General features: G+C 38.2%; 1 protein-coding gene across 1 annotated transcript in view; it reads left to right on the top strand.

Moving 5' to 3' along the window:
* The window catches only part of PIP5K1A (phosphatidylinositol-4-phosphate 5-kinase, type I, alpha), a 74,247-nt gene that overhangs the window by 12,258 nt on the left and 36,878 nt on the right, over positions 1–25,111 (top strand). Inside the window, exons 2-4 of the mRNA XM_006900146.1 lie at positions 19,242–19,273; positions 23,159–23,239; positions 24,981–25,108. Of these exons, the coding sequence (XP_006900208.1) occupies positions 19,242–19,273; positions 23,159–23,239; positions 24,981–25,108 (241 nt within the window). The remainder of the gene's footprint in view (positions 1–19,241; positions 19,274–23,158; positions 23,240–24,980; positions 25,109–25,111) is intronic.

The raw sequence follows: 25,111 nt of genomic DNA, 5'->3' as shown, positions 1-25,111 counted from the left end.
TAACATTTTGCTTCTAAGAATTCCCCTTGTAGGAATTTAGGTAGGTAGGTAGGTAGGTAGTAGTGTTCATAGGTCATTGAGCTGGGTGTTTGGACTGCTTCTATGACCTGTTGAAGCAAAACTCAAGTTGTCTGAGGAATGCATATCCGGCTCGCCTCTGGCGTCCCTAAATTATATATGTACTTCAAACATTGAAGTCAGTCACACACTGCCTCTTATTTTCTCATCTATAGATGATGTCATCTCATCATCATGGCGGAAATACTTCTGCTCTGAAAGCACTGGGAGAGGCTTTGGAACTAAGGCTAACTCTGTTCTCCACACTGTGGAGAAAACATTTTATTTCAGAGCTATCCACTGCCTGAAAGTTTTTGTTCCACTTATCTCCTTTTTTAACACCCCAGTCATTTTCCCCTCTTAAGTTTGCATTTGTCATACTTCTCAGAATTATTTATGGTGTTTGTCTTCTACATTTTCTTCTTCCTCTAAATAGTGCATTTTAGTCTCTACTTGTTTAGTAATAGTAGGCAAATTTTTGCTTTTGTTGTAGCAGAGTCACCAGCTTTCCAGAACTTTGCACCACAGATACAATTCAAGGTGAAACTAAAGACCGAAATGGGGTACTTTGTTAAGATTAGTACTGAGTTATTCTGAAACGTTTTCTTTGTCACAGTGTGATGATAAAACTTTATATTTTAACAAAAATTGATTAGGTTTTCATTCTGACACTTAGAGGTGGCTCAGTTATTCTGAAATTAGTTAAGTAACATTAAAGATGTCCCAGCTTATTTTCAGAATTCAGAGACAAGATCTTTTTTTTTTTACTTTATTACTTTTGTGTGAGTGTACCGTCAAATCAGATCTGACTGGTACAGGAGGAGATTGTCCCTCCTTCCCCGGCAAAGCATCTGGTGGATTCGACCGTGCGCCTCTGGGATTGTAGTTGCAGCTCATTGCCACTAGGCCACCAGAGTTCCCCCAAAATTTAATTTTTTTGTGTGTGTGTGCATGTACCGTCAAATCAGATCTGACTGGTACAGGAGGAGACTGTCCCTCCTTCTCCAGTGGAGTATCTGGTGGATTTGAACTGTGCACCTCTGGGATTGCAGTGCAGCTTCTTGCCACTAGGTTACCAGAGCTCCCTGACAAGATCTTTTATATTTTTCGAATCTTGACATTCAGGAGATATGCTGAAATCAGACATTCCTGTTTCATAGGAAAATAACAATATTCTGAAGGATATGGAAGATAAACTTTGACAGAAGAGCCTTTGTGCTAGTATAGATTTGTTTCAGTTTATATAGGCATCTCAAGAAAATAGATAGTTGAGGAAGAGGGTGTACATGTATGGGAATCATGCTTGTGCATATTTCAGAATTTTCAGCAGCATTCTAGGTATTTTTTTGTTATTAAAAAATTCATTTTATATTGATTTGCCTACAGAATTTTTATACATTGTGTTTCACACTGTCGGTCTCATATATATTGTGTTTTATAAAATTAATCACCATTGAACTATGCCCACCATTGCCCTATCTTATGTCCCTGCAGGATCTTTCCCATTTCCTTTACACCCTCCTTCCATTGTGCGAACTTGTGATTTCTCCCCCCCTGCCCACTTTCACCCCTTTGCTTCCACCCTCATTCCTCTGCTCCCACCCTCCTCCCCTTGGATTCCCATACACATTCACTAGTTATCCTTCTATTTTTAAATAATGGTGTTATGCAGTATTTGTCCTTAAGCGACTGAGTTCACTCAACAGAATGCTCTCCAGTTTCACCCAAGTTATTTCATATTTTTTTAAAATAGTTGCTCCTGAATGCTGCATAGTATTCCATCTTATGAATGTACCACAGGTTTTCAATCTATTCAATTATGCTTGGACATTTGGGCTGTTCCATGTTCTTGAAGTGGTAACAGTGAATAACGCTGCCATGAACATCGTGTACAATCTGTTTGTGTCTCAGTTCTAGTTTCTTTGGGGTTATTCCTAGCAGTGGAATAGCTGGGTCATATGGAATATCTGTGTTTAGCTTTTAGAGGAAATGCCACATTGCCTTCCAGAGTGGTTGTACCTTTTTGCAATCCTGCCAGCAGTGTATGAAAGTTTCCTGTCTTTATACCCTTTCCAATGTTTATTGCTTGCTGTCCTGTTAAACATTGCAACGGCTACTGGACTGGGATTGTATCTTATTGTGGTTTTGATTTGCATCTCTTAATTGCCAGTGATTTTGATCGTATTTTTCATGTGTCTGTTGGCCATCCTACTGTCTTCCTCTGGGAAAAGTGTTTCCATGTCTTTTGGTCATTTTGTAATTGGGTTATCAGTCTTTTTCTTGTGGAGGCCCTGTAGGATTCTGTAAACTTTTGTAATGAGATGCTTGTCTGAGAAGGAATTGCCAAATTTTTTTCCCAGTTGGTTGGTTTTCTTTTCACCCTATTGGAAAAAGTTTTTAATGCACCCAGAGATTTAATCTTTAGAAGGTCCCATTTATTAATTTTATCCTCTCCTGGTTGTGCATTTCTGGCTGTATTTGTCAGCCTTTTTATTCCATAGGCGAGGCCTTTTAAATTTGATCTCACTTTATCTCTTATCATCTTTATGATTTTAGGCTTTACCTCCAAATCTCCGATCCACCTTGAGCTGATTTTTGTGTATGATTTGAGATCTGGATCCTCCTTAAGCTTTCTGCAGGTAGCAGTCCAGTTCTGCTAGCACCATTTTTTGAAAAGGTTGTCATTTCCTCATTTGATAGGTTTTGTTTCCTTGTTAAATATCACTTGATCTTAGGTAGATCAGATCAAATATTAGTAGATCTTAGGGTTCATTCCTGAGACTAAGTGTTCCTTTTTAACAATTTTACTTCTAGAATATCTCTAGCAGCATAATATATAATGAGTTTTTATTATAGTGGGGAGTAGTAATGGTTATCTGTACTTTACTAGAAAAAAATGACATATAGCAAAGAGAACAACCATAAAATGATCCTTGTGGTTCCCCTTTATGATTGATATTGCTAAGTAACATACACATTAAATGCTTAATTATAAATTAAAGAATATTTGTGTAGATTATGGAACATAAGCATTTAAAATTACAGTGCTCTTTGGCAACACGTACACTAAAAACTTTAAATTACAAAAGTTAGTCCCATTGTCTCAAGATGGTAATATTTTAGCTGCACTGAAATCCCAGAGGTATGTGGTTCTGATCCACCAGATGCTCTGCTGGAGAAGGAGGGACAATCTTCTCCTGTACCAGTTAGATCTGATTTGATGGTACACATACACACAAAATAATAAAAAAGATGGTCATATTTTAATATCTTGATATCTTTTGGACCTTTTCTGTATTTTTTTATTACATCTGAATTTATAAACAAGTGTTGTTTAAAAAGTGGCATCGTATTCCCTTTTCTTAAAAACACTCTTTTTCGCTCACAATTTATTGTGACATAGTACCCATAAAGGGAACTCTGGTGGCCTAGTAGTAAGGAACTGTGTTGCTAACCCAAAGATACACAGCTGAAATCTACCAGCTGCTCTGTGGGAAGAAGATTTGTGGAATCCTCTTGTTCAGTCCTACCTCTGAAAACCACTGTAGGGTCAGGTATGAGTCGATTCTGATCAACAGCACATTAACAAACAAAACAATACAACCTATAAAGAGACACAAAAATAATGATAGTACAGTATTCCGTTTTTTTTGTTTTACCATAATGTCTATTACCAACTTTGTGTTATTATTCAGTTCTTTTCAGGATAGCTATTATAGTCAATGCTGCAATAAACATCTTACCATATATATCTTTGTCCAGTTGATTGCTTTTTTTTCTAAAGGATAAGTTTATAAAATTTGATTACTGTTTCAAATTATAGTTGACCCTTGAGCAACATGAGTTTGAATTTTATGGGCCCATGTCGACCTGTATTTTTTTTTTTAAACCAACAAATCCTCTGTGGTCATTATGTCTGCACGAGCAGTTCATCTCTCCAGTTAGTAGCATATAGCTGTAAAAAGTGCTCTTGGGCCATTCTTGCATATTTTTCGTCATGTTTAGTGCAATATTATAAACCTTGAATAGTATAAGACCCATACAAAGTGCCCCTTGTGATGCTACAAGTGCTCCTAAGAAGCAAAGAAAAGCCATGGCATCATATGAAAAAAGTTTAATTATATGATACATACTATAGATTAAAGCCTACAGCTTTGGTTGCATGCAGTTTCAAGATAAATTAATCCAAAACGATTACAAAAAAAAAAGGAAATTTGTGAAGTTGTTGCTGTGGTTATGCCAGCAGATGGAAATATTTCGCACATTTTGCAAAATAACCTTTTATGAATTTAAAATGTAGCTCTTATGTGAGTGCAGTATATAATGCAGGATAAAAAATATTAAAAATTGTTAATTAACTGTTATTGATAAGCCTTCCCGTCAATACTAGGGTATTCATAGTTTGGAGGGAGTAAAAGGTATCTGTGACTTTGCAACTTTATGGGGAATGTGGGTACTTCTAATGTCCCTGTACTTGTGTGTGTGTGTGTGTGTGTGTGTGTGTGTGTGTGTATTTACTTTTTTTTTAAATTCTTTTATTATGAAGGGGCAGAGACGAGACTAGACCTGATGGTTGTGCCTTTGGCGCGCGCGCACATGTGCGCGCACACACGTACATACATACGTGTGTGTGTGTGTATATATATGCTTTTAAAACATTTGTTATATATTGCCAGATTGTCCTCCAAGAGTGGAGCATCCTCAACTAAAATAGATGTGCATTCTTTTTTGAAAAGGATACAGTCCTGCTCACAGAAAAACTTAATGCCTGAGATTGCCTTTGCAATCCGAAATAATTTCAGTGTAAAATTATTTGAGGTGCAAGTTTTAGGACCTTTTCTGTAATTTTCCCATTAGAACTTTTTTTTTTTTTTTAATTTGCCTTGCACTGCAAAAAAATCACCTCCACTTGGCAGTGTAGCACTGGGGATCAGGCCAAGACGTGTTCTTTCTTTTAAACTTTTTAGAGTACTTAAAAAAATACTCTGCTGTAAGCAAGTGGTAACTTTCTGTTTTTCCTTATTTAGGTTTCAGCTTTCTGTGCTGTGGGGTCAGCCGTAAGAGAGGTAGTTCTGATGTGTAACAGTGCTGAAGAGAAGGCTTGAGCTCTTCACAGTAACTAGCAGGCAGTTCCTTTCCCTGTAACAGTTGCAGGCTTGCTGTAGTAGTAGTGCATGCCATCTTCTTTGGAAGCCTGTGACTGTTTGGCAAAGCATCTTTTGCCCTTAACATCCAAATCCCTTTGACCTCTTTTTTCAGAATGTCACTATTTTATCATAGAAGTAGTTGTCCTCACAGTTTCACATTGTGAGTCATTTGACTACTTTGCAGTCCCTTTTGTTGTAGCAAACTCAGTTCTTTTCCTTTTCTTTTTTTTTTTTTAAAGACTGACAGTTGTGTTTTTTTTTTAATTTTTATTTTATTATTTATGTGTGCGTGTACCGTCAAATCAGATCTGACTGGTACAGGAGGAGATTGTCCCTCCTTCCCCGGCAGAGCATCTGGTGGATTCGAACCGTTCGCCTCTGGGATTATAGTTGCAGCTTCTTGCCACTAGGCCACCAGAGCTCCCCATCCTTTTTCATTTCTGTTGCACTTCTTAGTTCCCTTGAGTTTTTGCATAGGAGTTGAATAATTTGTAATAATAATTGCTAGATTTTTTTTCATGTTTACTTATTTTTAATTTTAATAAACGTTTACAGAGATGTTAGATTTCCATTAATATTTTTAGTATATTTATTATGTATTTTGTTCTATACATGATTAATTTCATTTATGAGGCACTTATTTTTCCATTTTGTAAATGTGGTAATCAAGGCCACGAGAAGTTTTGACCAGCCTACGCATGGCTGTCTAACCTGTAAAGGATAGATCCAGTATTCAGACATCTAGATATTATGGTGTCAGATCCCAAACTTTTACCCTCTGTGTTGCTACTGCTTTCATAACTAATCTGAAGATTGAAAGTGTTATGAACTAATAATGATTTTAAACCAGGTTAAATATTTGTTGTGGAAGGGGTACTTTCTGAACCAAAAAATCCCTGGTGAAGGAAAATATAATGTAAAAAAGAGATTGCCTTTCCTTCTCCAACGGAGCATACGGTGGATTTGAACTACATGCCTTTGGGATAGGCCCCCAGAGCTCCCGAGGAACTTCCTCTTCTGTCTTTAGTTCTCTTAAAGAAGCAAAAAAAAAAAAAAATCTAAGCTTCCCTGCATAATATATGGAAATACTGATCATTCTTTTCAGAATATATTTAAAAATACATATTGGCTTATGTTATGGATTGATAGCTAATTTTGTAGTCACTTCCAAAGTCCCTAAAACAACAAACAAAAATTTGCCAACCAAAAGGATTTTTTGTTTGTTTTTGTATGGTGCAAATGCAGTAGTCCCAAGCCTTAAGTTTTTCAGTGAGAGAAAATCATGGTACTACATACACCATCAGGAAGCTCTGATGGCCGAGAGGATAAGGAGTTCCATTACCATTCCAAAGGCAAGAGGCTTTAATCCACCATCTACTTCAAGGGAAAAAGATGAGCAATCTCCTATGTGATTTTTAGCCTCTGAAAACCTCTTAGCTATGAGTCAGTTTCAGCTTGACGGCAATGAACAAAAGCAATGAAATAAAACACACACCAGGAAAAAATATGATTATCAGAATTGAACGGAGTAGCTTTCTTTTCACTTTAAAATTATATTACAGAGACAAGTACTTTAAGGCTTGTAGAGAAGACCTTAATATCTACAAAACTCTGAAATGGCTCTTTTAAGTATCAAATTTGAAAGGCAGTTTTTGCTACTCTAGAATACTGGCTTTGTCTGTTCAGAACAAGGATAATCTGTGAAAGTTACTTTTTACTATTTTTGTTAATAGTATTGATGACTGCCTCCATATAAATGGAGTGTGGTTATTGTTCATTTTATTTAGAGGGACTGAAGACTATGATTTCAGTCCTTTATCAATGAAAATTAGGTTTCCTTTCCCCATGCAGAGAGTTACCGTAAGTGACGAAAATAAGTGTTTATATTGTCCATTACCAATACTGAGATTTATTTAATTTTTTACAGCAGTCTACTTCCTCTTGTTGACCCAGCTAGACTTAAGCTGACTAGGAAATTGAAAATTGAAGGTAGTTTAAAGGAAATATAGTTAGCCCACATTTTCTCTCTGATTTTCAGTAATTCCTTAACCTCTTTGTTCCTCTGTGTTTTATTTTTTGGAGCCTGTTGTACTTTAAAAAAAAATTTTGTATTTTTTTGTGTGTGTACCATCAAATCTGATCTGACTGGTACGGGAGGAGTTTGTCCCTCCTTCTGCAGAGCATCTGGTGGATTCGAACTGCGTGCCTCTATGATTGCAGCGCAGCTTCTTGCCACTTGGCCACCAGAGCTCCCTCTGTGCTTTTTTTTTTTTATTTGTACAGCTATTATTTATTAAGAATCAGCACTGAGACAAAATTCAAATTAAAACATAATACTGAAGATTCTATATTTTAGAATCTGTTTAGTTGATTTTAGAAATAACACCATCCAAACTGAACTTTATCATCAGTTTTCCTAGAGAATCTTTAAGGAATTTTTCCATACCATTATTTGGCTGTGGCATATGTTGTGCTTTATTTTTTAAAACAAAGGTAGACTAAAGATTTTCAGTGACTCTGAATGGCTCAGCTTCTCTATCAACATTGTGCAACTGGCATTACCAAGCTAAGTGATGCGCCTCTTGGGTTAGTTTTCTCTTTCATTTTCTGATGTTATCTACTACTATTTTTTTTTTAAAGTTTTGGTGCTTTTAGAAGAGAAAGCTTGGTGATGAGATAAACAAGTACAGTGCTATATTGTGATTTAGATGCAAGTTTTTACAGAGCATCTAAGTTTCCTTTTCAATAATTTACTACATTTTGTTTCATGGCATTAGTTACATTTCTCTCTGTAACTTTACAAGAGTCTTCCCATTTATTCCCTGGTGGGTTCACTGTTTTCACTCTTCTGTCTTCCTACACTCTTCTGCATTCTGAACATTGTTTTTGGGCCAATGCTGCCTTTTGATCTTATATGAGTGGCTCTTCTGAGTAGAGGACCTTCCTGTGGGAGTTAAAAGTCCAGTCTTGTTTGATGAGAATAGTAGGTTCACAGCCAGATTTGAAGGTGCATAAAGGCCACCACAGTCTTGGAAATTCCACCAGTCTACTATTAGGCTAGTAAGTACAGTTTTGAAAATGATTATGACTTTTGTTTTTCTCTTGACCTTCTACTGTGATCCTTCTTAGAGGAGTTGGAAGTAGTGGCTAGGCACTGTCGTTCTATTGGTCTCAGGCTAGTGAAAGCCATAGTTCATGTGGTCCATGAGTTCTTTGGACTGATTTTTGCCCTGAGCCTTTTTTATTTTCTTCATTTTTCTTTGCTCCAGACAGGGGAAACTCCCCAACAAAACCAACCAATCTGACAGCTGTATCTTAAATGGCTGTTCACAAGCTTTTAATACTTCTTCTACTCACCCATGTAAGACACAAAGCATTGCCTTTATGGACTATGTTATACCAGTTGACTTAGGCTATTGCTTTAAGCCCTGAAGGCAGAACAAATAGTCAAGTTTTAGTAGAATGTTAGTTCCCAGGTATGACCACTCTGATCTTTGGGTTTCTGGCCAAGCTCAGTGTTCTAACAGGATTGTTCAAATTCCCTAGGTAGGTTGGTGGTTTTTTCCCTCCCATCTCTTTCTTTTGTAGTTGGTTAGATCTCTGATCTGTACCCTTGGGGCAAAACTTGTCCTTGAACAGTAAGTCTTGGGTTGCTTTTCCTATTCTTTATGTCTCTTGATCTGAATGTTATTTATATGTCATCAAAAATGAAATGGAATGCATTAAGGTAAATACAACACGTGTTAGTGAACTGAGATGAACTGGTATCAGTAATTTTTAATCAGGCAAACATATAGTCAGCTATACTAAGAATGAAGTTGATGAAGAATGGTGTTACTGCATTGATTGTCAAAAAAACCTCTAACATTTCAAGATATAACCAGAAATAAACATTGTCAATGATAGGATAATGTCCATGTACTTATAAGAAAGACCAATTAGTTGATATTATTGCTTAGATTAGTAATGTAGAAAATGAAGAAATTGAAGATTTTACAAACTTGTGCAGTCTGAAGTCAATCAAACATGCAATCAAAAAGCCTTGATAATTACTAGTGTTTGAAATGCAATATTTGAAAATAAAGTAGGATCAGTTGTTAGAAAGAATTGCCTTGGTGATAAAGGCTTTGCAGAAACCACATGACAGTTTTGAAAGACTAGCTAATTTTTTGCAGATACTTTTTCCCCAAACAACATAAGAGGTGCACCATACGTGTACACGTTGCCAAAAGAAATACATAGAAATCAAACTGACTACATCTATAGGAAGAGATGATGGGGTCAGTATCATCAGTCAGAATACGACTGTGGGCTGACTGTGGAATAGACCATCATTTATTCATATATAAGTTCAAATTCAAACGGAAGACAATGAAAAGTCTATGAGAGCCAAAGAATAACCTTGAGAGTATCTCACCTGAATTTAGAGATCATCTCAACTAGGTTTGAGGCATTGAACACCCATGAACAAAGACATACCAGTTGTGGGATGACATAATACATAAAGGAAAAGGCTATCTAAAAAAGACAAGTTGTGGTGGTTGTTGTTATGTGCCATCGAGTTGCTTGCGACTCATAGCAACCCTATGTACAAGAGCCCTAAACGCCATTCTATCCTGTGCCAACCTCTCCGTCTCAAACACACTCATTCCTACCACTCCACTCACAGAATCGATCCATCTCATTGAGGGTCATCCTCTCCTGCGTCGTTCCTCCACTCTGCCAAACATGATGTCCCTTTCCAAGGACCAGTCCCTCCTTGCAACATGCCCAAAGTATGTCAGACGAAGCTTCACAATCCTTGACTCTAAGAAGCATTCTGGCTTCACCCTCTCCAGGACAAACCTGTTTGTTCTCCTAGCAGTCCATGTTATATTCAGCACTCTTCTCCAGCACCACAGCTCAAAGGCATCAGTTCTCTTTCTGTCATCCCTATTCACTGTCCAGCTGTCCGATGCATAGCACGTAACTGCAAAGACTGTAGCCTGGATCAGGCGCACCTTAGTCTCCAGCCTGATGTCGTACTTCAGTACTCTTGAGAGGTCCCTCACAGCTGACTTTCCCAATGTATTTCGTCTCCTGATTTCCTGGCTGCTGTTACCAAGAGTGTTGACTGTGGAACCAAGTAAACTGAAACTGTTAACTATCTTAATCTCTTCACCATCCTTACTGATGTTGCCATTTGGTCCAGTGATGAGAATCTTTTTTTCTTGATGTTGAGCTTCAATCCATATTGAAGACTGCAGTCCTTGACCTTCTGCAGCAAGCACTTTAGGTCCTCCTCAGTTTCAGCAAGCAGGGTTGCCAGACTGTTTAAGAGGGATATGTGATTAGGTATTTTTGTCATGACAGGAGTCCAGAGCGAAGGCTGCATAGTGGAGTGGACCTGGGGGGAGGGATTGTAAAACAATGAAAGAATTTTTCTTTTACTTTTCATAGAGAAGAGTGTACCTGGTGGGGGAGGCAGGGCGAAAAGTGCAACAATGAATGAATGGAAATCCAAAGTCTCTCTAAATTGTCATTGAAATTAATAATTAAAAAAATTAAACAAACAAACAAAAAACATGACATAGCCCACAAAGATAATATGCTCTCCATCCTACTTTGGCAAGTACAGACAAGGATATTTTTTTTTCTTTTTTTGGGGTATGTACCATCAAATCAGTCCTGACTGGTACAGGAGGAGATTTCCCTTCCTTCTCCAGCATAGCATCCGGTGGATTCGAAGGCAGGGCTCTTAAAAGTTTGCAAGTAGCAATAAGCCACCTGAACCTCAATCTCTCTTAGTTCAGAAGAACTAGATTGGTATCCTGCTGTTCTTGATGACCAGTGTAAAAAGATCATAGTAGAATTTCCTAGGCAGAGTAGGTGAAATATGTGGAACAGAACTAAAAAGCATAAACATGGCTAGTCTTACTGGTCTAATAGAAATTGATGGAAGCTCTTAGTCACTAAACCTGAAATAGAAACTCATCCCCATGGCTTAATTCGTAGCAAAACCTAAATAGGTCTACATGATGAGCAGTCATACTACTAGGGAGGCACTTACTCCCTAGAATAGTCATCATATAAGAATAAAAAGGCTATATTTGCCCAGGAATAAAATTCATGACGGTAGGATGGGGGTAGGATAGAATCACAAGAAGAAAGTAGGAACACATTTTTTGTGTTGTAATTAATATCATAAAATATATTAAGGGTTGGATGGAAAACTAATTTGCTTTGTTAACTTTTACTCAAATTATAATTAATAGATGAAAAGAGTCACTGTATCCCAAAGAATTGGTCAGCATTTGGGAAGTGCCATGTGATTAAGAACAAGTGTTGCTGTTAAAGCAAGAAGTCTAAGCTGCACTAAAGGCATTGCTAAAAAGATGAGTAATTGAAGGAATACAAATTAAGATACTTCAACAAATGGCTACAATACCTGAAGTACTCAATTGTCTACAGCTGTCAGACTAACCAGCTGGAATAGATTGATCCGTAGCTATAAAAGCTCTGAATACTAGAAAGATGTTTGCCTGTGTTTTATTAACGTCAATAAAAGTAGCATCTAGGTTCCTGCCTGTACCCTGCCACTGGCAAGATGAGAGAGACAGGAGGATATAACACTAATAATATTTGTTCAAGAATTTAGGTGTGATGTCTGCATCAGGTTCAAATCTTGACTATAAAACAAACTTCTTACTTCATAAAAGTTTTTCGTCTGTATTGCATAGAAAGCCAAACGTGTTGCTGAACTTGTGAGTGAAATTGAAGACTCGTCCAGTCTTTGAATGACTGGAATTGTGCAACCCGTATGGGTCAAGCCCTACTATAATTCCAAGGACTTCATGGCTAAATAAGTAATTTTTAAAAAAGAAAACACATCAACAAACAAATGGATAAAGAAGCTATGGTAAATTTACACAGTGGAATACTATGCAGCACTGTAAAACAAGGAACTCATGAAATATTATACAAAATGGGTAACCCTGGAGGACATTATGCTGACTGAAATTTCTCAGTCACAAAAACAAAAACTGCATTAATGCTACTGTTGTAAAACAGGACTGACATGAGGGCTGGGGGAAACTAAAAGAGGGATAAATAATGTACACTGCATTGAAACAGATGAAGGAAAGAACTGCTTAAATGAATATATGATTAGGTATTATTTTTATGATAACAGTCCAGAATAAGAGCTGCATAGTAAAGTGGATTGGGGTGGGGGTGGGGAATTGTATAACAATGAAAGAAATTTTTTTCCCCAAAGAGAAAAGCAAACTGGGGGTGGGGGGACGCGGAGGAAAATGTGCAACAGTGAGTGAATGGGCATCCAGGTTCTCTATAAACTTTCATTAAAATCTCAATGAAAAAAACCCTGAAAAGCAACTAAGCTTTTCACCGTGTGAATCATAGCAAATTATAGATAACATTGGGAAGAATGGGAATTCCAGAACACTTTATTTTCATATAAAATGTCTACTTATACCACCAAGAAACAGTCCTTTAAATAGAACAGGGGGTTACTACATAATTTAAAATCATGATTGTATTCTTTGACTATAATATTCAGTCTATATGTTGAGCAAATTATCTGCAAATCTGGGTTATATGAAGAATGTAGCTTCAGGACTGGAAGAAGAGCTGTTACCTATGATAATGCAGACAACACAACCTTGCTTGCCAAAGTGAAGACTTGAAGCAGCTTCTGATAAAGATCAAAGATTACAACCTTCGGTGTGGTTAACATCTCAGTATAAAGAAAACAAAAATTCTCATAATTGGACCAATAAATAACATTATGATAATTAGAGAAAATTGTTGTTAATGTGCCATCGAGTCGCTTGTGACTCATAGCGACCCTATGTACAACAGCCCTAAACTCTGTCCTGTGCCAATCGCACTGTCTCTGACACTCCCATCCCGATTATCCCAGTCACTGAATCAATCCACTTCATAGAGGGCCTTCCTCTCCTGCGCTGTCCCTCCACCCTCCCAAGCATGATGTCCTTCTCCAGGGACCAATCTCTCCTCACATCATGTCCAAAGTATGTTAGACGGAGCCTCAGAATCCTTGCCTCCAAGGAGCCACCCGGTTTAACCCTTTCCAGTATGAATCTGTTGAAGATATTAAGGATTTAATTTTATTTGGATTTACAACCATTGCTTGTGGAAGCAGAATTGGAAAAAGTCAAGTGACTGCTTTTTGCAAATCTGCTATGAAAGGTCTCTATTGGGTCGCTCAATTTGATGGATGGGGCGGTAAAGGAAATGGAAAAGATCTGGTGTGGAAAAACAGTGTATACGAACTTTGTGAGTAAACCAGTATATCATAAAATTTTAGCAAAAAATATTTTAAAAAACCAACTGAAATACAAAAATTGGATTAAAAAGCAAAGATATCACGCAGAACTTTTGAGGACTAACATGTGCCTGTGCATGCCGTGGTGTTTTTAATCACTGCCTATGTATGTAAAAGCTGAACAGTGAAAATATGCAAGACGGACGAAGAACTGCCTTTGAATTATGGTGTTAGTGGAGAGAATATTAACTACATTATGGACTGCCAGAAGAATAAATAACATGGACTTGGAAGAAGTATAACTAAAGTATTCGTTAACAGCAAAGATAACAAAATTGTGGCTCATGTACTTTGGACATGTTATCAAGAAGGGACCAGTCCCTGAAGAAGAGCATTCTTCTTGGTAAAATAGAAGGTCAGCAAAAAGTGAGAAGACCTTGAACAAAATATATTGACATTGTGGCTGTAATAAGGTAGTGATTGTGAAGATGGCACAGGACTGGATAATGTTTCACTCTGTTACATAGATAGGGTCACTGTGAGTTGGAACCAGTTCAGCAGCACCTAACAAAATAATCTTCCTGCTTCAGCTGTAGTGGTTTTGAGATAAACTCTGGTTTTGCAGATAGAGAATTGACATAGAATTTCACTTTGTGAAGCCCTCCCACCTTTGTTCTCGGGTATAGCAGTCTTAGAGCTACATGTTCTGATAAAACTAGGAGAGGTAGCAAAATAATGTTTTAAGAAGAAAACCTAGTTAGTAAAAAAAGAACGTTCCAGACTTATTCTCTGCCATGAAATTCTTACATGTTCCTTCCCCATTGTTTAGCCTTGTGCACTGACTTCTTGCATACAGAAGTTACTTTCTGGATGTTCCTGCTAGTTTAGAATTGGGTCCTGGCTCTTGTTTCTATAGGATTCTCCAAAATGCCTTTCTTTCTCTTGAGTAGGAGAAAAGGATAGATTGAACACCAACAACAAGCACACAAAACAAAAAACTCTAGAGTATGTGTTGTTTGTGTCCAAATGAAAACACATTGATTTCTTCATTGATAATCACTGAGTTTGTGGTTGGATATGTGCACATGCATGTGGAGGAAGGAGACAGGGTTTAGGGATGTCATCTGGAATTTCATGAAGATGTAGATGAGTGAAAGTTAAACCTTGCTATATGAGTGTAACATTGCTCTTGCATTAAAAGTCACATTGTAATCTACTAGTATTTGAACTTGTCTAACTTCTAGAAGTGGGATAAAAATAAAGATCATCACCAGATGCTCTGCCGGGGAAGGAGGGACAGTCTCCTCCTGTACCAGTTAGATCTGATTTGACAATACACTCACACAAAAATAATAAAATTTAAAAAAAAAATAAGGATCATCACAAAACTGATTCCTACGAAGTAGACGCCAGACAAACTTCTACTCTTTCCACTTTTCTCCATTTCTAATACCAGCTATCCTCCCCGTGACACTCTGCTTCCCTACTGAGCTTGATAATTTATCAATTGCAGTGATCACACAGAACTCACAGGTTCTACGTGGTTTATTAGGGGAGTAACTCAAGATCAACTTGGAAGTAACAGAACATAAGAGATAAAGTATAGTTCATTTTTCTGTTTCCAGGATGGTTCTCATCTCCTCTTTAGCCATGCCCACGGGAAAACCCTTTTGTCACACTAGCCAACAGCTCTTTTGTTGGCCAGACCCACCAGCTGATGGGTCTCCACCACTAGCCAATGGTGTTTTTTGCTTTTTTTTAACATTTTGTATGTGTGTGTACCGTCAAATCAGATCTGACTGGTACAGGAGGCGATTGTCACTCCTTCTCCAGCAGAGCATCTGGTGGATTTGAACTGCATTGCCTCTGGGATTGCAGTGCAGCTTCTTGCCACTAGGTCACCAGAGCTCCCCTGCCAATGGCTTTTTCTTTGGCTGCATCAGCAACAGACCTTTCTTTTGTCTCTGTCACGCCCTGTAGACTTTCTTGCAGCCTCTGCCTTGATAAAAGATACTAAGTTCCACTGACAAGTGCTCAAAAGCTCTTTTCATCAGCAAGACTCCTGCTTGAAAGTCTTCTTACCTCTGATGTGTTAGCGAGTCCTTTATAGCTGTCAACCAGTTCCATGATGCTCTTACTGCTGCAGCTGTTTCTCTACTACTGGAATCTCCTGTAGTTGCTACACTTTTCTGTACTCATCTTCAGTGTTAAAGCTCTCTTTCTCTGAATCTAAAAGAGTCTTAGCACAGGGATTCCAACTCTTTGACTAAAGGATGTAGAATGCTCCAGATTTTTCTTGGTTGTAGTGTATCCCCTCCAAATTCTGTGAGATTTTGTTACTAGTTGTTATGGAGTGTTGAATTGGAATTGACTCATAGCTGACCATCCAGTGAGTTTTCAGATGTTGTAAATCACACAGGAGGAAAGATTGCCCATCTTTCTCACTACAGAGCAGCTGACAGGTTCAGAATGCATGCCTTTGGGTTGGCAGTGCAGCTTCTTGCCACTAGACCACTAGAATTCCTTTCAAGACATGATAATCAACCAGTCTCTTCCCTCCTACTTTCAGGTTACTTAGTTCTATTGAGTGTTTTTAGTACTACCCTGTCAGGGTACTCTGGTGACCTAGTCCATAGGGAGTTGCACTGTTTATTTGAATCACTTCTGGCTGCTCAAATCTACCAACTCCTCAAAAGAAAGTTGGGCAGTCTAGTATGTGGTTTATAGGAAATCAATGGAGGGCCAGCCTTTAGTTAATTCCTACAGTGAGATGAGTTCTCCACTTGAATAGTATACTGACCTGTCAGACCAGTCCTGTTAAGATTGTGGCATAAGCAGGCAAAGTTACAAACCCATGGCCAGAAAAGCTAAATGGAAGAGACTCCTATTATAGCATGTAATATTCCATAAAGTACTTTGATTTTGCTTAAATAATTTAATCTTTACATAGATCTTCTAATAGAGATTCCTTTTCTAAAAAGGAAAGTTAAACTAATTTGCAAAAAAAATTTTTTTAAAAACGAATTTGCTTATGTAACAGGGATTTGACTTCTAAGAATTCTGATTTGAATTTTTTTTTTAAATTGGCTCTGAAAAGAGCCTTTAGGTCTTTGGGTCTGAAAAGAGCCTTTGGGTCTTTAGTGTAAGAGTTCTGATTTTTAAATAGTTCATCATTTTGACTTTCAGAATGGCTACCTTATTGTTGTTTTTGTTATATGCCGTCAAGTCGCTTGTAACTCATAGCGACCCTAAGTACAAGAGCCCTAAACGCTGCTCTGTACTGTGCCAACTTTGTTTCTGTCATACCTACCCCCATTGCCCCAGTGGCTATTCAGTCCATCTCATTGAGGGTCTTCCTCTCCTGTGCTGTTTCTCCACCTTCCCTTGTGTGATGTCCTTCTCCAGGGACCAGTCCCTCCTTGTAACATGCCCAAAGTATGTCAGACTAAGCTTCAGAATCCTTACCTTCAAGGAGCAACCTGGCTTCACCCTCTCCAGGACAAACCTGTTTGTTTTTCTAGCAGTCCATGGTATATTCAACACTCTTCTCCAGCACCATAGCTCAGAGGCATCAATTCTCTTTCTATCACCCTAGTCATGTCCAGCTCTGTGACTACAGGAGTCTTTCTCAAACATCCATTTTCTTCAGAATGAGGAAGCAAAGTCTGTCTACCTTAGTGTCACATATTTGAAGGTTATAGGGATTGCAAAACCTTTCTAATTGATTTAACCTTTCATAGCAGATGTATAAGATATACCCTTTTGACACTTCGTAAATGTCTTTGCTCTTAAAGTACATAAGTAGATAAAGGTCATAAATAATACTTGTGATGTTTAACTACATAATTGCCTTTCAGGTCTGCACTAAATAAGTAAATTTTAAACCATCAGAAGTCAGGATGAGGAGTTAGTTTCTGCCTGGACTGAATTCTTTTTCATTATTTTGACAGTACATCATCTCTTTTTCAGTCTCCATAGACTCATTACAACCTCATCAGCTCCTTCTTGTAGAATCATTACCACAGGAGTAAAGCACCATAGAGAGACACTACAAGTTTTTACTCTTTTAGTTCTTAAAAGAAAAAGAATTCCTAATCAAGTCCCAGACTTTCTTGATTATCTCTTAAGCCCTTTCTCTTTTCAGCTATCATTATCAAATGAGGCCTTGTGGCTCTACTGGTAAATTGTATCAAAACTGTATTTATCTATCTATATCTCAGAGAAAATACTAATATTTGAACAAGAAAAGGGATACATAAGGATTGAATATGTGTTTAGGAATCTGTGAAGGTGGCAGCAAAGGAGGAAAGGCCATTTAAAATCCCTATCCAATAGCAAGTAATAAATGTTGGAGAGGAAGTGGCAAGATAGGAACTCTTATACAATGTTGGTGGGATTGTAAAATGACACACCCACTCTGGAAGGAGGGTGGGACCAGAGGGTTGACTATGGGTGGGGGATTGTGGTGGTTAATCATGTTTTTGTTATGTGCCATCGAGTCGCCTGCGACTCATAGCGACCCCATGTACAACAGCCTAAAACTCTGCTCTGTCCTGTGCCAGTCGCACTGTCTCTGACACTCCCATCCTGATTATCCCAGTCACTGAATCAATCCACCTCATAGAGGGCCTTCCCCTCCTGCGCTGTCCCTCCACCCTCCCAAGCATGATGTCCTTCTCCAAGGACTGGTCTCTCCTCACAACATGTCCAAAGTATGTTAGACGGAGCCTCAGAATCTTTGCCTCCAAGGAGCCACCCGGTTTAACCCTTTCCAGGACAAATCTGTTTGTTTTCCTAGCAGTCCATGGTATTCTCAATACTCTTCTCCAGCACCACAGCTCAAAGGCATCAGTTCTCCTTCTATCCTCCTTGGTCATTGTCCAACTCTCTGATGCATAACAGGTGATTGCAAAGACCATGGCCTGTATCAGACGCACCTTAGTGTCCAGAGAGACACCGTTGCTCTTCAGTACTTTAGAGAGGTCCCTAACAGCAGATTTTACCATGGCAATGCGCCTTTTAATTTCCTGGCTGCTGGTGCCAAGACTGTTGACTACAGAGCCAAGCAAACTAAAGCTGTGTACAATCTCAATCTCTTCACCATCCATCCTGATGCTGCCAATTGGTCCAGTGGTGAGAATCTTTGTCTTCTTGACATTGAGCCTCAATCCATATTGTAGACTGTAGTCCTTGACCCTCTGCAGCAGGTGCTTCAGGTCCTCTTCAGTTTCAGCAAGCAGGGTTGTGTCATCTGCATAACGCAGATTGTTGATAAATTGTCCCCCAGTCTTGACCCCACATTTCTCCTCATAGAGCCCAGCCTCCCAGATAATCTGTTCTGCATATAGGTTGAAAAGGTGTGGAGATAGGATGCATCCCTAGCGTACGCCCTTCCCAATTTTGAACCATGCAGGGTTCCCTTGCTCTGTTCTGACGACTGCCTCCTGGTCCAAGTATAGGTTTCGCATTAGAACGATAAAGTGTTCTGGGATTCCCATTCGATCAGTTTGTGGACGGGTGGGTAAAGGAAATGGCACATATCCAGTATGAAAAACAATGTATGAACTTTGAAGTAAACCAGTACAAAATAAAATAAAATAAAAAAAAGAAAACCCTATGCAAAAGAATCTTGAGTCATTGAACAAGGACAAGAGCTCATTATCTGGTTTGATTCAAACACTTAATCTTTGAATATACTTGACAGAGATTGTGTGTACACACTTGTAATTAGTTTTTCTTTTCCTTAACAGCATCTGTAATGAAGAGACATACGGCATCTGAGGTAAGTTTCATATTGATAAAGTGGTTACTAAAACTAATTATGGGATAGGATACTTGTTTAAAATATCTTTTCCCTTTGGTTAGGTTTTAAAAGGTAGACAAACTCTTACTTCAGACTAGTGTCAATTACACACAATAAAAAAAAATTCAAATCTGCTACCATCAAGTCAGTTTTGACTCATGGTTGCCTGTGTGTTACAGAGGAGAACTATTTAATAGGATTTTCTTGATCTTCCTTTATTACCATTTATTATGGATATTATTAATGTCTCGCATTTATTCCACTTCTTTAATTTTATATTATATTTGTTTACTGTCTTGTTGAGTCTGACTCATGTTAGGCTAGAAATCAAAACGGAGGTTGAGGCTCAACTCAGAAATCCCTATTTTAGGACATCTTCCAAAACCAAAACTCAGAAAATCCTGTGTCAGGATATTTTTCCAAAACCAGAACTCAGAAAATCCTATGTCAGGACATTCCCCAGAACCAGAACTCAGAAAATCCTATGTCAGGGTATTTTCCAAAACCAGAACTCAGAAAACTCCGTATTAGGATCTTTTCCTAAGACCAGAAACTTTATGCACCAGTGAGCTACTGCAACGTCAAACTCATCTCACAGCCCCCTAAACACACTTGCTGAAACCCCATGTAAACTGCCCTAAGCCCAACCCCCAGGCTACTCCCCTTGTTGAGTAGCCTGGCACACAATAAACTTTGAGAAGAATTCTACCTCTGTCTTGGCATGGTTCTTGGCTTCGATCCGAAACCTTTCCGCTCCTAGTGACCCTGTTGTTGTTTACCATTGAGTCAGAACTGATGCTTGGCTAGTCTGTCAGTTTTTTAGAGGCAGTAAATGTCTGAGGAGGAGATTGTCCCTCTTTCTTCTGTGGAGCCGCCAATGAATTACCTATCTCAAGGAGCTATTGATGGATTTGAACTGTGTGCCTTTGGGTTGGCAGCATTATTCCTTATCACTAAGCCACCAGAGTGACCCTGTAGGGCAGAGTAAAAACCACCTTGTAGATTTTAGTTGTAAGGAGCTGCACTGCCAACCCAGAGACACACAGTTTGAATCCATCAGCTGTCCCGTGAGAAAAAGATGGATGGTCTCCTCCCATACAAATAAGGTCAGCTATGAATCAGTTCTAACTTGAATATCAGGTTAATAAGGTTGACATTCTTTTCCTCTGGTCTTTTTGCCTGTTAGCTTACTAACTTAATGAGTATTGAAATCATGAAGAGTAACTTCATGTCTGTTGTTCTGGCATACTGACTTTTGGGAATAGCTAGTTCTGGACTCTGCTCTCCTAGTCTTCTCACTTATTTTAGGGATAGTTATAGGAATAGGAGGCACTAAGGCACTCTCAGAAGATCTTTTTTACTTTCTCAGTGTTATAATTCTTGAGTTTTGGATTACATTTGACAGTGGCTAGATATTTTAGGTTGTCAAGACAGTTAAAGAGATGAGAGAGAGAGAAATTCCTTTTTTCTTTTTTTTACCTTGTTCATAACTTATGATCTTTTTTTAAAAATTAATTTTAATGAAAGTTTACAGAGACTTAGGGTTTCTGTTCATTCATTATTGCACTTTTCTCCCTGCCCACCCCTCCCCCCAGTTCACTCTTTTCTTTGAAAAGTAAAAGAAAAACTCTTTGATAGTTACACAATCCCTTCCCTCACGTCCACTTCACTATGCTGCCTTCATTCTAGACTCCTGTCATGACAATAATATCTAACCACATATCATTTTTAAATAGTTCTCTCCCTCATCTGTTTCAATGCAGAATATATTATTTATCTCCTCTTTCTCAGTCTCCCCTTAACCTCTTTGTCAGTCCTCTTTTATAACAGTGGCATTATGCAGTATTTCTGTTTGTGACTGAGATATTTCACTCAGCATAATGTCTTCCAGGGTCAACCATTTTGTATAATATTTCATGAGTTCCTTGTTTTTAATTACAGCATAGTATTCCATTGTGTGAATATACCAGAGTTTCTCTGTCCATTCATTTGTTGATGGGTACTTAGGTTGTTTCCATCTTTTTGCTATTGTGAACAAAGCCACAATGAACATGAGTGCTCTTGGTTGGCGGTTATGGTTTCTTGAGGGTGAGAGAGTACTATCTTAAAGGAAGCTAGTGAAAAAGAAAAGGAGCCCTGGTAGTTTAGGGTGTAACATGTCAGGCTGCTAACTGTAAAGTTGGCAGTCTAAAGTCACCAACTGCTCCATAGGAGAAAGATGTATAGATGTGTAGTCTCTTGTAAATAGTAAATATTTACATCCTCAGAAACCCATAGCAGGGGTCACTATGAGTTGGGCTTAACAGTAGTGGGGTTTTGAGTTGAAAACAGAAGGGTTTTTTTTTTTTACCTCCACTTTTTTTTTTTAAATTTTTTGTGTGTGTACTGCCAAATTAGATCTGACTGGTACAGGAGGAGATTGTCCCTTCTTCTCCAGCAGAGCATATGGTGGATTCGAACCTTATGCCTCTGGGATTGCAGTGTAGCTTCTTGCCACTAGGCCACCAGAGCTCCCTGGACTTCCACTTTTAAGCTAACATTTTGTGAACTGAGAGTAATCCTTTTTTCTGAAGCTACTATTCTGTACTTGTTTCTACTTTTCTTCAGTGATACTCCTTCTTAATTTCTAAGCATGTCTTACATACTTTGGCCTCATTGTTAGGAGGGGCCAGTTTTTGGAAAAAGACATGATGTTTGGAAAGGTGGAGGGTTGGTGTAAGAGGAAAACCTTCAGCAAGATGGATTGACACAGTGAGGATAACAGAATATTCAAATGTATCCGAGATAGTGAGGATGTCATAGAACAGGGTAGAGTTCAGATCCATTTTCACAGGGTCTCTATGAGTCATAGTTGATTTGGGGGCACCTAACAACAACAACAAAGCATTTTTCTAAGAACCAAGAGTGAAGTATGTATCCCTTAGAGTTTTCTTTATGTTGTTTTAGTCACTTAATGCATTGGGAAGCAGAATTGTAGCTGTGTGCATATGTGGGGTGAATCTTATACCTGATCTAAGCATAGTATTTTTAGTCACATCATAGGTATGTGAAAACTGGACTGTGTATAAGGAAGATTGAAAAAGAATTTATGCCTTTAAAAAAAATTTAATAGACATTTACAGAGGTTTTGGATTTCCATTCATTCATTTCCGCACTTTTCTCCCTGCCCACCCCTCCCCACCAGTTCGCTCCCCTCTCTGAAAAGAAAAAGAAGGGGAAAAAAAATTCCTTCATTAGTATAGAATTCCCCCATCCCCCCACCCTGAGTACACTTCTCTAGGCAACCTTAATTCTGGATTCCTGTGCTAACCATAATACTCAATCATATATAAAAAAAGAAAAAGAATTTATGCCTTTAAATTTTGGTGTTGGTAAGAATATTGCCTGTATTGTGGACTGTTACGTTAGAAGAACAAACTGTTCTATTTTGGAAGAAATATAGCCCAGATGTTCTTTGGGAGTGAAGATGGTAAGACTTCATCTTGCATATTTTAGACATGACTTATCCTAGAGAAGGATGTCATATTTGGTAAAGTAGAGGGACAACAAAAAAGAAAGACTCAAAAAAACCCCAAATCAATTCACAAAAAAAAAAAGAGAGAGAGAGAGAGACTCAGATGGATTGACATGGTGGCTGCAACAGCAGCCTCAAACGTGATAATAATAGCTGTGAGGATAACCAGAACCAGGCAATTCTTGGTTCTCTTGCACACAAGGTCACTAGGAATTGGAACCAGCTCACTGGCACTTAACAGAACAACGGAGAAATGATGTGCTGAATGTTTTTTGATGTTTTATCATCAGGGAAGCTGTTTAGTCTCTTGCTTAGGAACTGTATGCTAATCTTGACTCATCTTTTTTTAGATACCTCCTACTTCTGGCATGACCATTAAGAAAATAGGCCACCGAGGTGTTGATTCCTCAGGAGAGACAACATATAAAAAGGTGTGTCGGAGTAGACTTTTTTCCCCCCCACTTTATTATTTTTGTGTGCATGTACCGTCAAATCAGATCTGACTGGTACAGGAGGAGATTGCCCCTCCTTCCCCGGCAGGGCATCTGGTGGATTCGAACCATGCACCTCTGGGATTGTAGTTGCACCTTCTTGCCATTAGGCCACCAGAGCTCCCCTCCGAGTAGACTTTTTCATCTTACTCATCTAGGACTAAATGGAGAACAGCTCTGTCCTTTGATACTATTCCCCTGAATTTTACCCCATTTTTTGATAGCCCAACAATCTTTGGCATAATATTCATCATACAACTTGAAATTTAGAATTTACTTCTCAAAAAGGGAATTGTTTCCTATTTGTATGTGAGAAGTCTGTTTTTCTTCTATTACTTGGTATACATGAAGTGGATATGCCGTAGGTTTAGTGGTTTTCTGTCATTTTCCTTTTTTAACTTTTAAGAGATATTTTAAAAATAAATAAATAAAGTGTTATATTTCAGCTGATGGTTAGTGACTAGGAAATGTGGTTTTAGAATTGTAGATACATACCGAAATAGTGGAAAGATGTTTGTCATAGCTAATAAAATGAAATTGAGCTGTGATGGAGGGAAGGCAGAAGAGAACCATTCAGAAGTGATCCCCGTTTCTCAGTTCTCGACAGAGAGATACTTAGATTTCCCTAAGGACAATGTTCAGCCCACTTAATGTGATAACGGACCTGCAAATTTCCTAGTGTCCTTTTTCTGGCCTGTGATTCCTATGTATCTGTTCTCTGCCTTTACTGTGTTGTTGAAGTAGTCAGGGGTAGGCTGACTTCTTATTCTCAGAGACCTTATGCTCGAATAGACTCTAAAGCCCATGACAATTCAGTAGACATTTATTGAACTATTTTTATTTACTGAAGATTGTGATTAAAAATGTGAATTTCTAGTCTTATTTGGAGAGGCAAATACATAGTTACAATTTTAATGTCCAATGAGGACCAAATAGAAATAAAAGTAATATCTGATGGGCATTATAGGGATGAAGGAAATAATTTAGAGCAGAGTTCTCTAATGAAACTTAGAGAGACTGATAGGTGTTGTGTTTGTTGTCTAATTGGTACAACTAGCTGTCACTAGCTAGCCACTAAAAATGTGACTAATAAGACTGAGAAAGTGGATTTTTCATTTCAAATATGTAGGATATATTTGGTGAAATCATGGGTTGTGAAAGTGAGACTTTATGTTTTCATTTCCCAAAAATAATTTTGAGTCTTTTGTACTTTGTTCCTAAGTTAGGAACCCTTTGCCATTCTCATCCTTGGGACACTAATAAGATCTTGATTAGAGGGGAACTGAAGTTTGTGTAGCCAGGTAGCCAATTAGAGTATTTGTTAATTTTAGTTAAACTTTTTTTTTGGGGGGGGTGGGGTGTCAATTGAATGAAATGTTTAGAGGGTCTTAGGCACCCTGAAGGCAAGAACCTAATAGTTGTTGTTCAATACAATGTATCTGCCAAGTGTAAAGGAATAACTCTTTGTTTAAGTAGGTTATAGAAATGAACACCTTGCCTAGCTCATATTGTTATCTCTTGGTGATTCTGTATCTTCACTGCTTAACTGCTATTTATTTTAAATGGAAAACTACTGCCCTAGCATTTGCTTTCCAGTGTTACCTCTAACTCTTTCCTCCTCAGTTTTTGTTGCTATGATCAGGCATTATATTGAAAACTTCCTCTTATTTCTGTTTCTCAGACAACCTCATCAGCCTTGAAAGGTGCCATCCAGCTAGGCATTACTCACACTGTGGGGAGCCTAAGTACCAAACCAGAGCGGGATGTCCTCATGCAAGATTTCTATGTGGTAGAGAGTATCTTCTTTCCCAG

This window comes from Elephantulus edwardii, unplaced genomic scaffold (genome assembly GCF_000299155.1).
Source record: "Elephantulus edwardii isolate Elephantulus edwardi_28Jun2011 unplaced genomic scaffold, EleEdw1.0 scaffold00273, whole genome shotgun sequence".
NCBI classification, from domain to species: Eukaryota; Metazoa; Chordata; class Mammalia; order Macroscelidea; family Macroscelididae; genus Elephantulus; species Elephantulus edwardii.
Note: the sequence above shows the minus strand (reverse complement) of the source record. Positions and strands in the feature narration are given on the sequence as shown.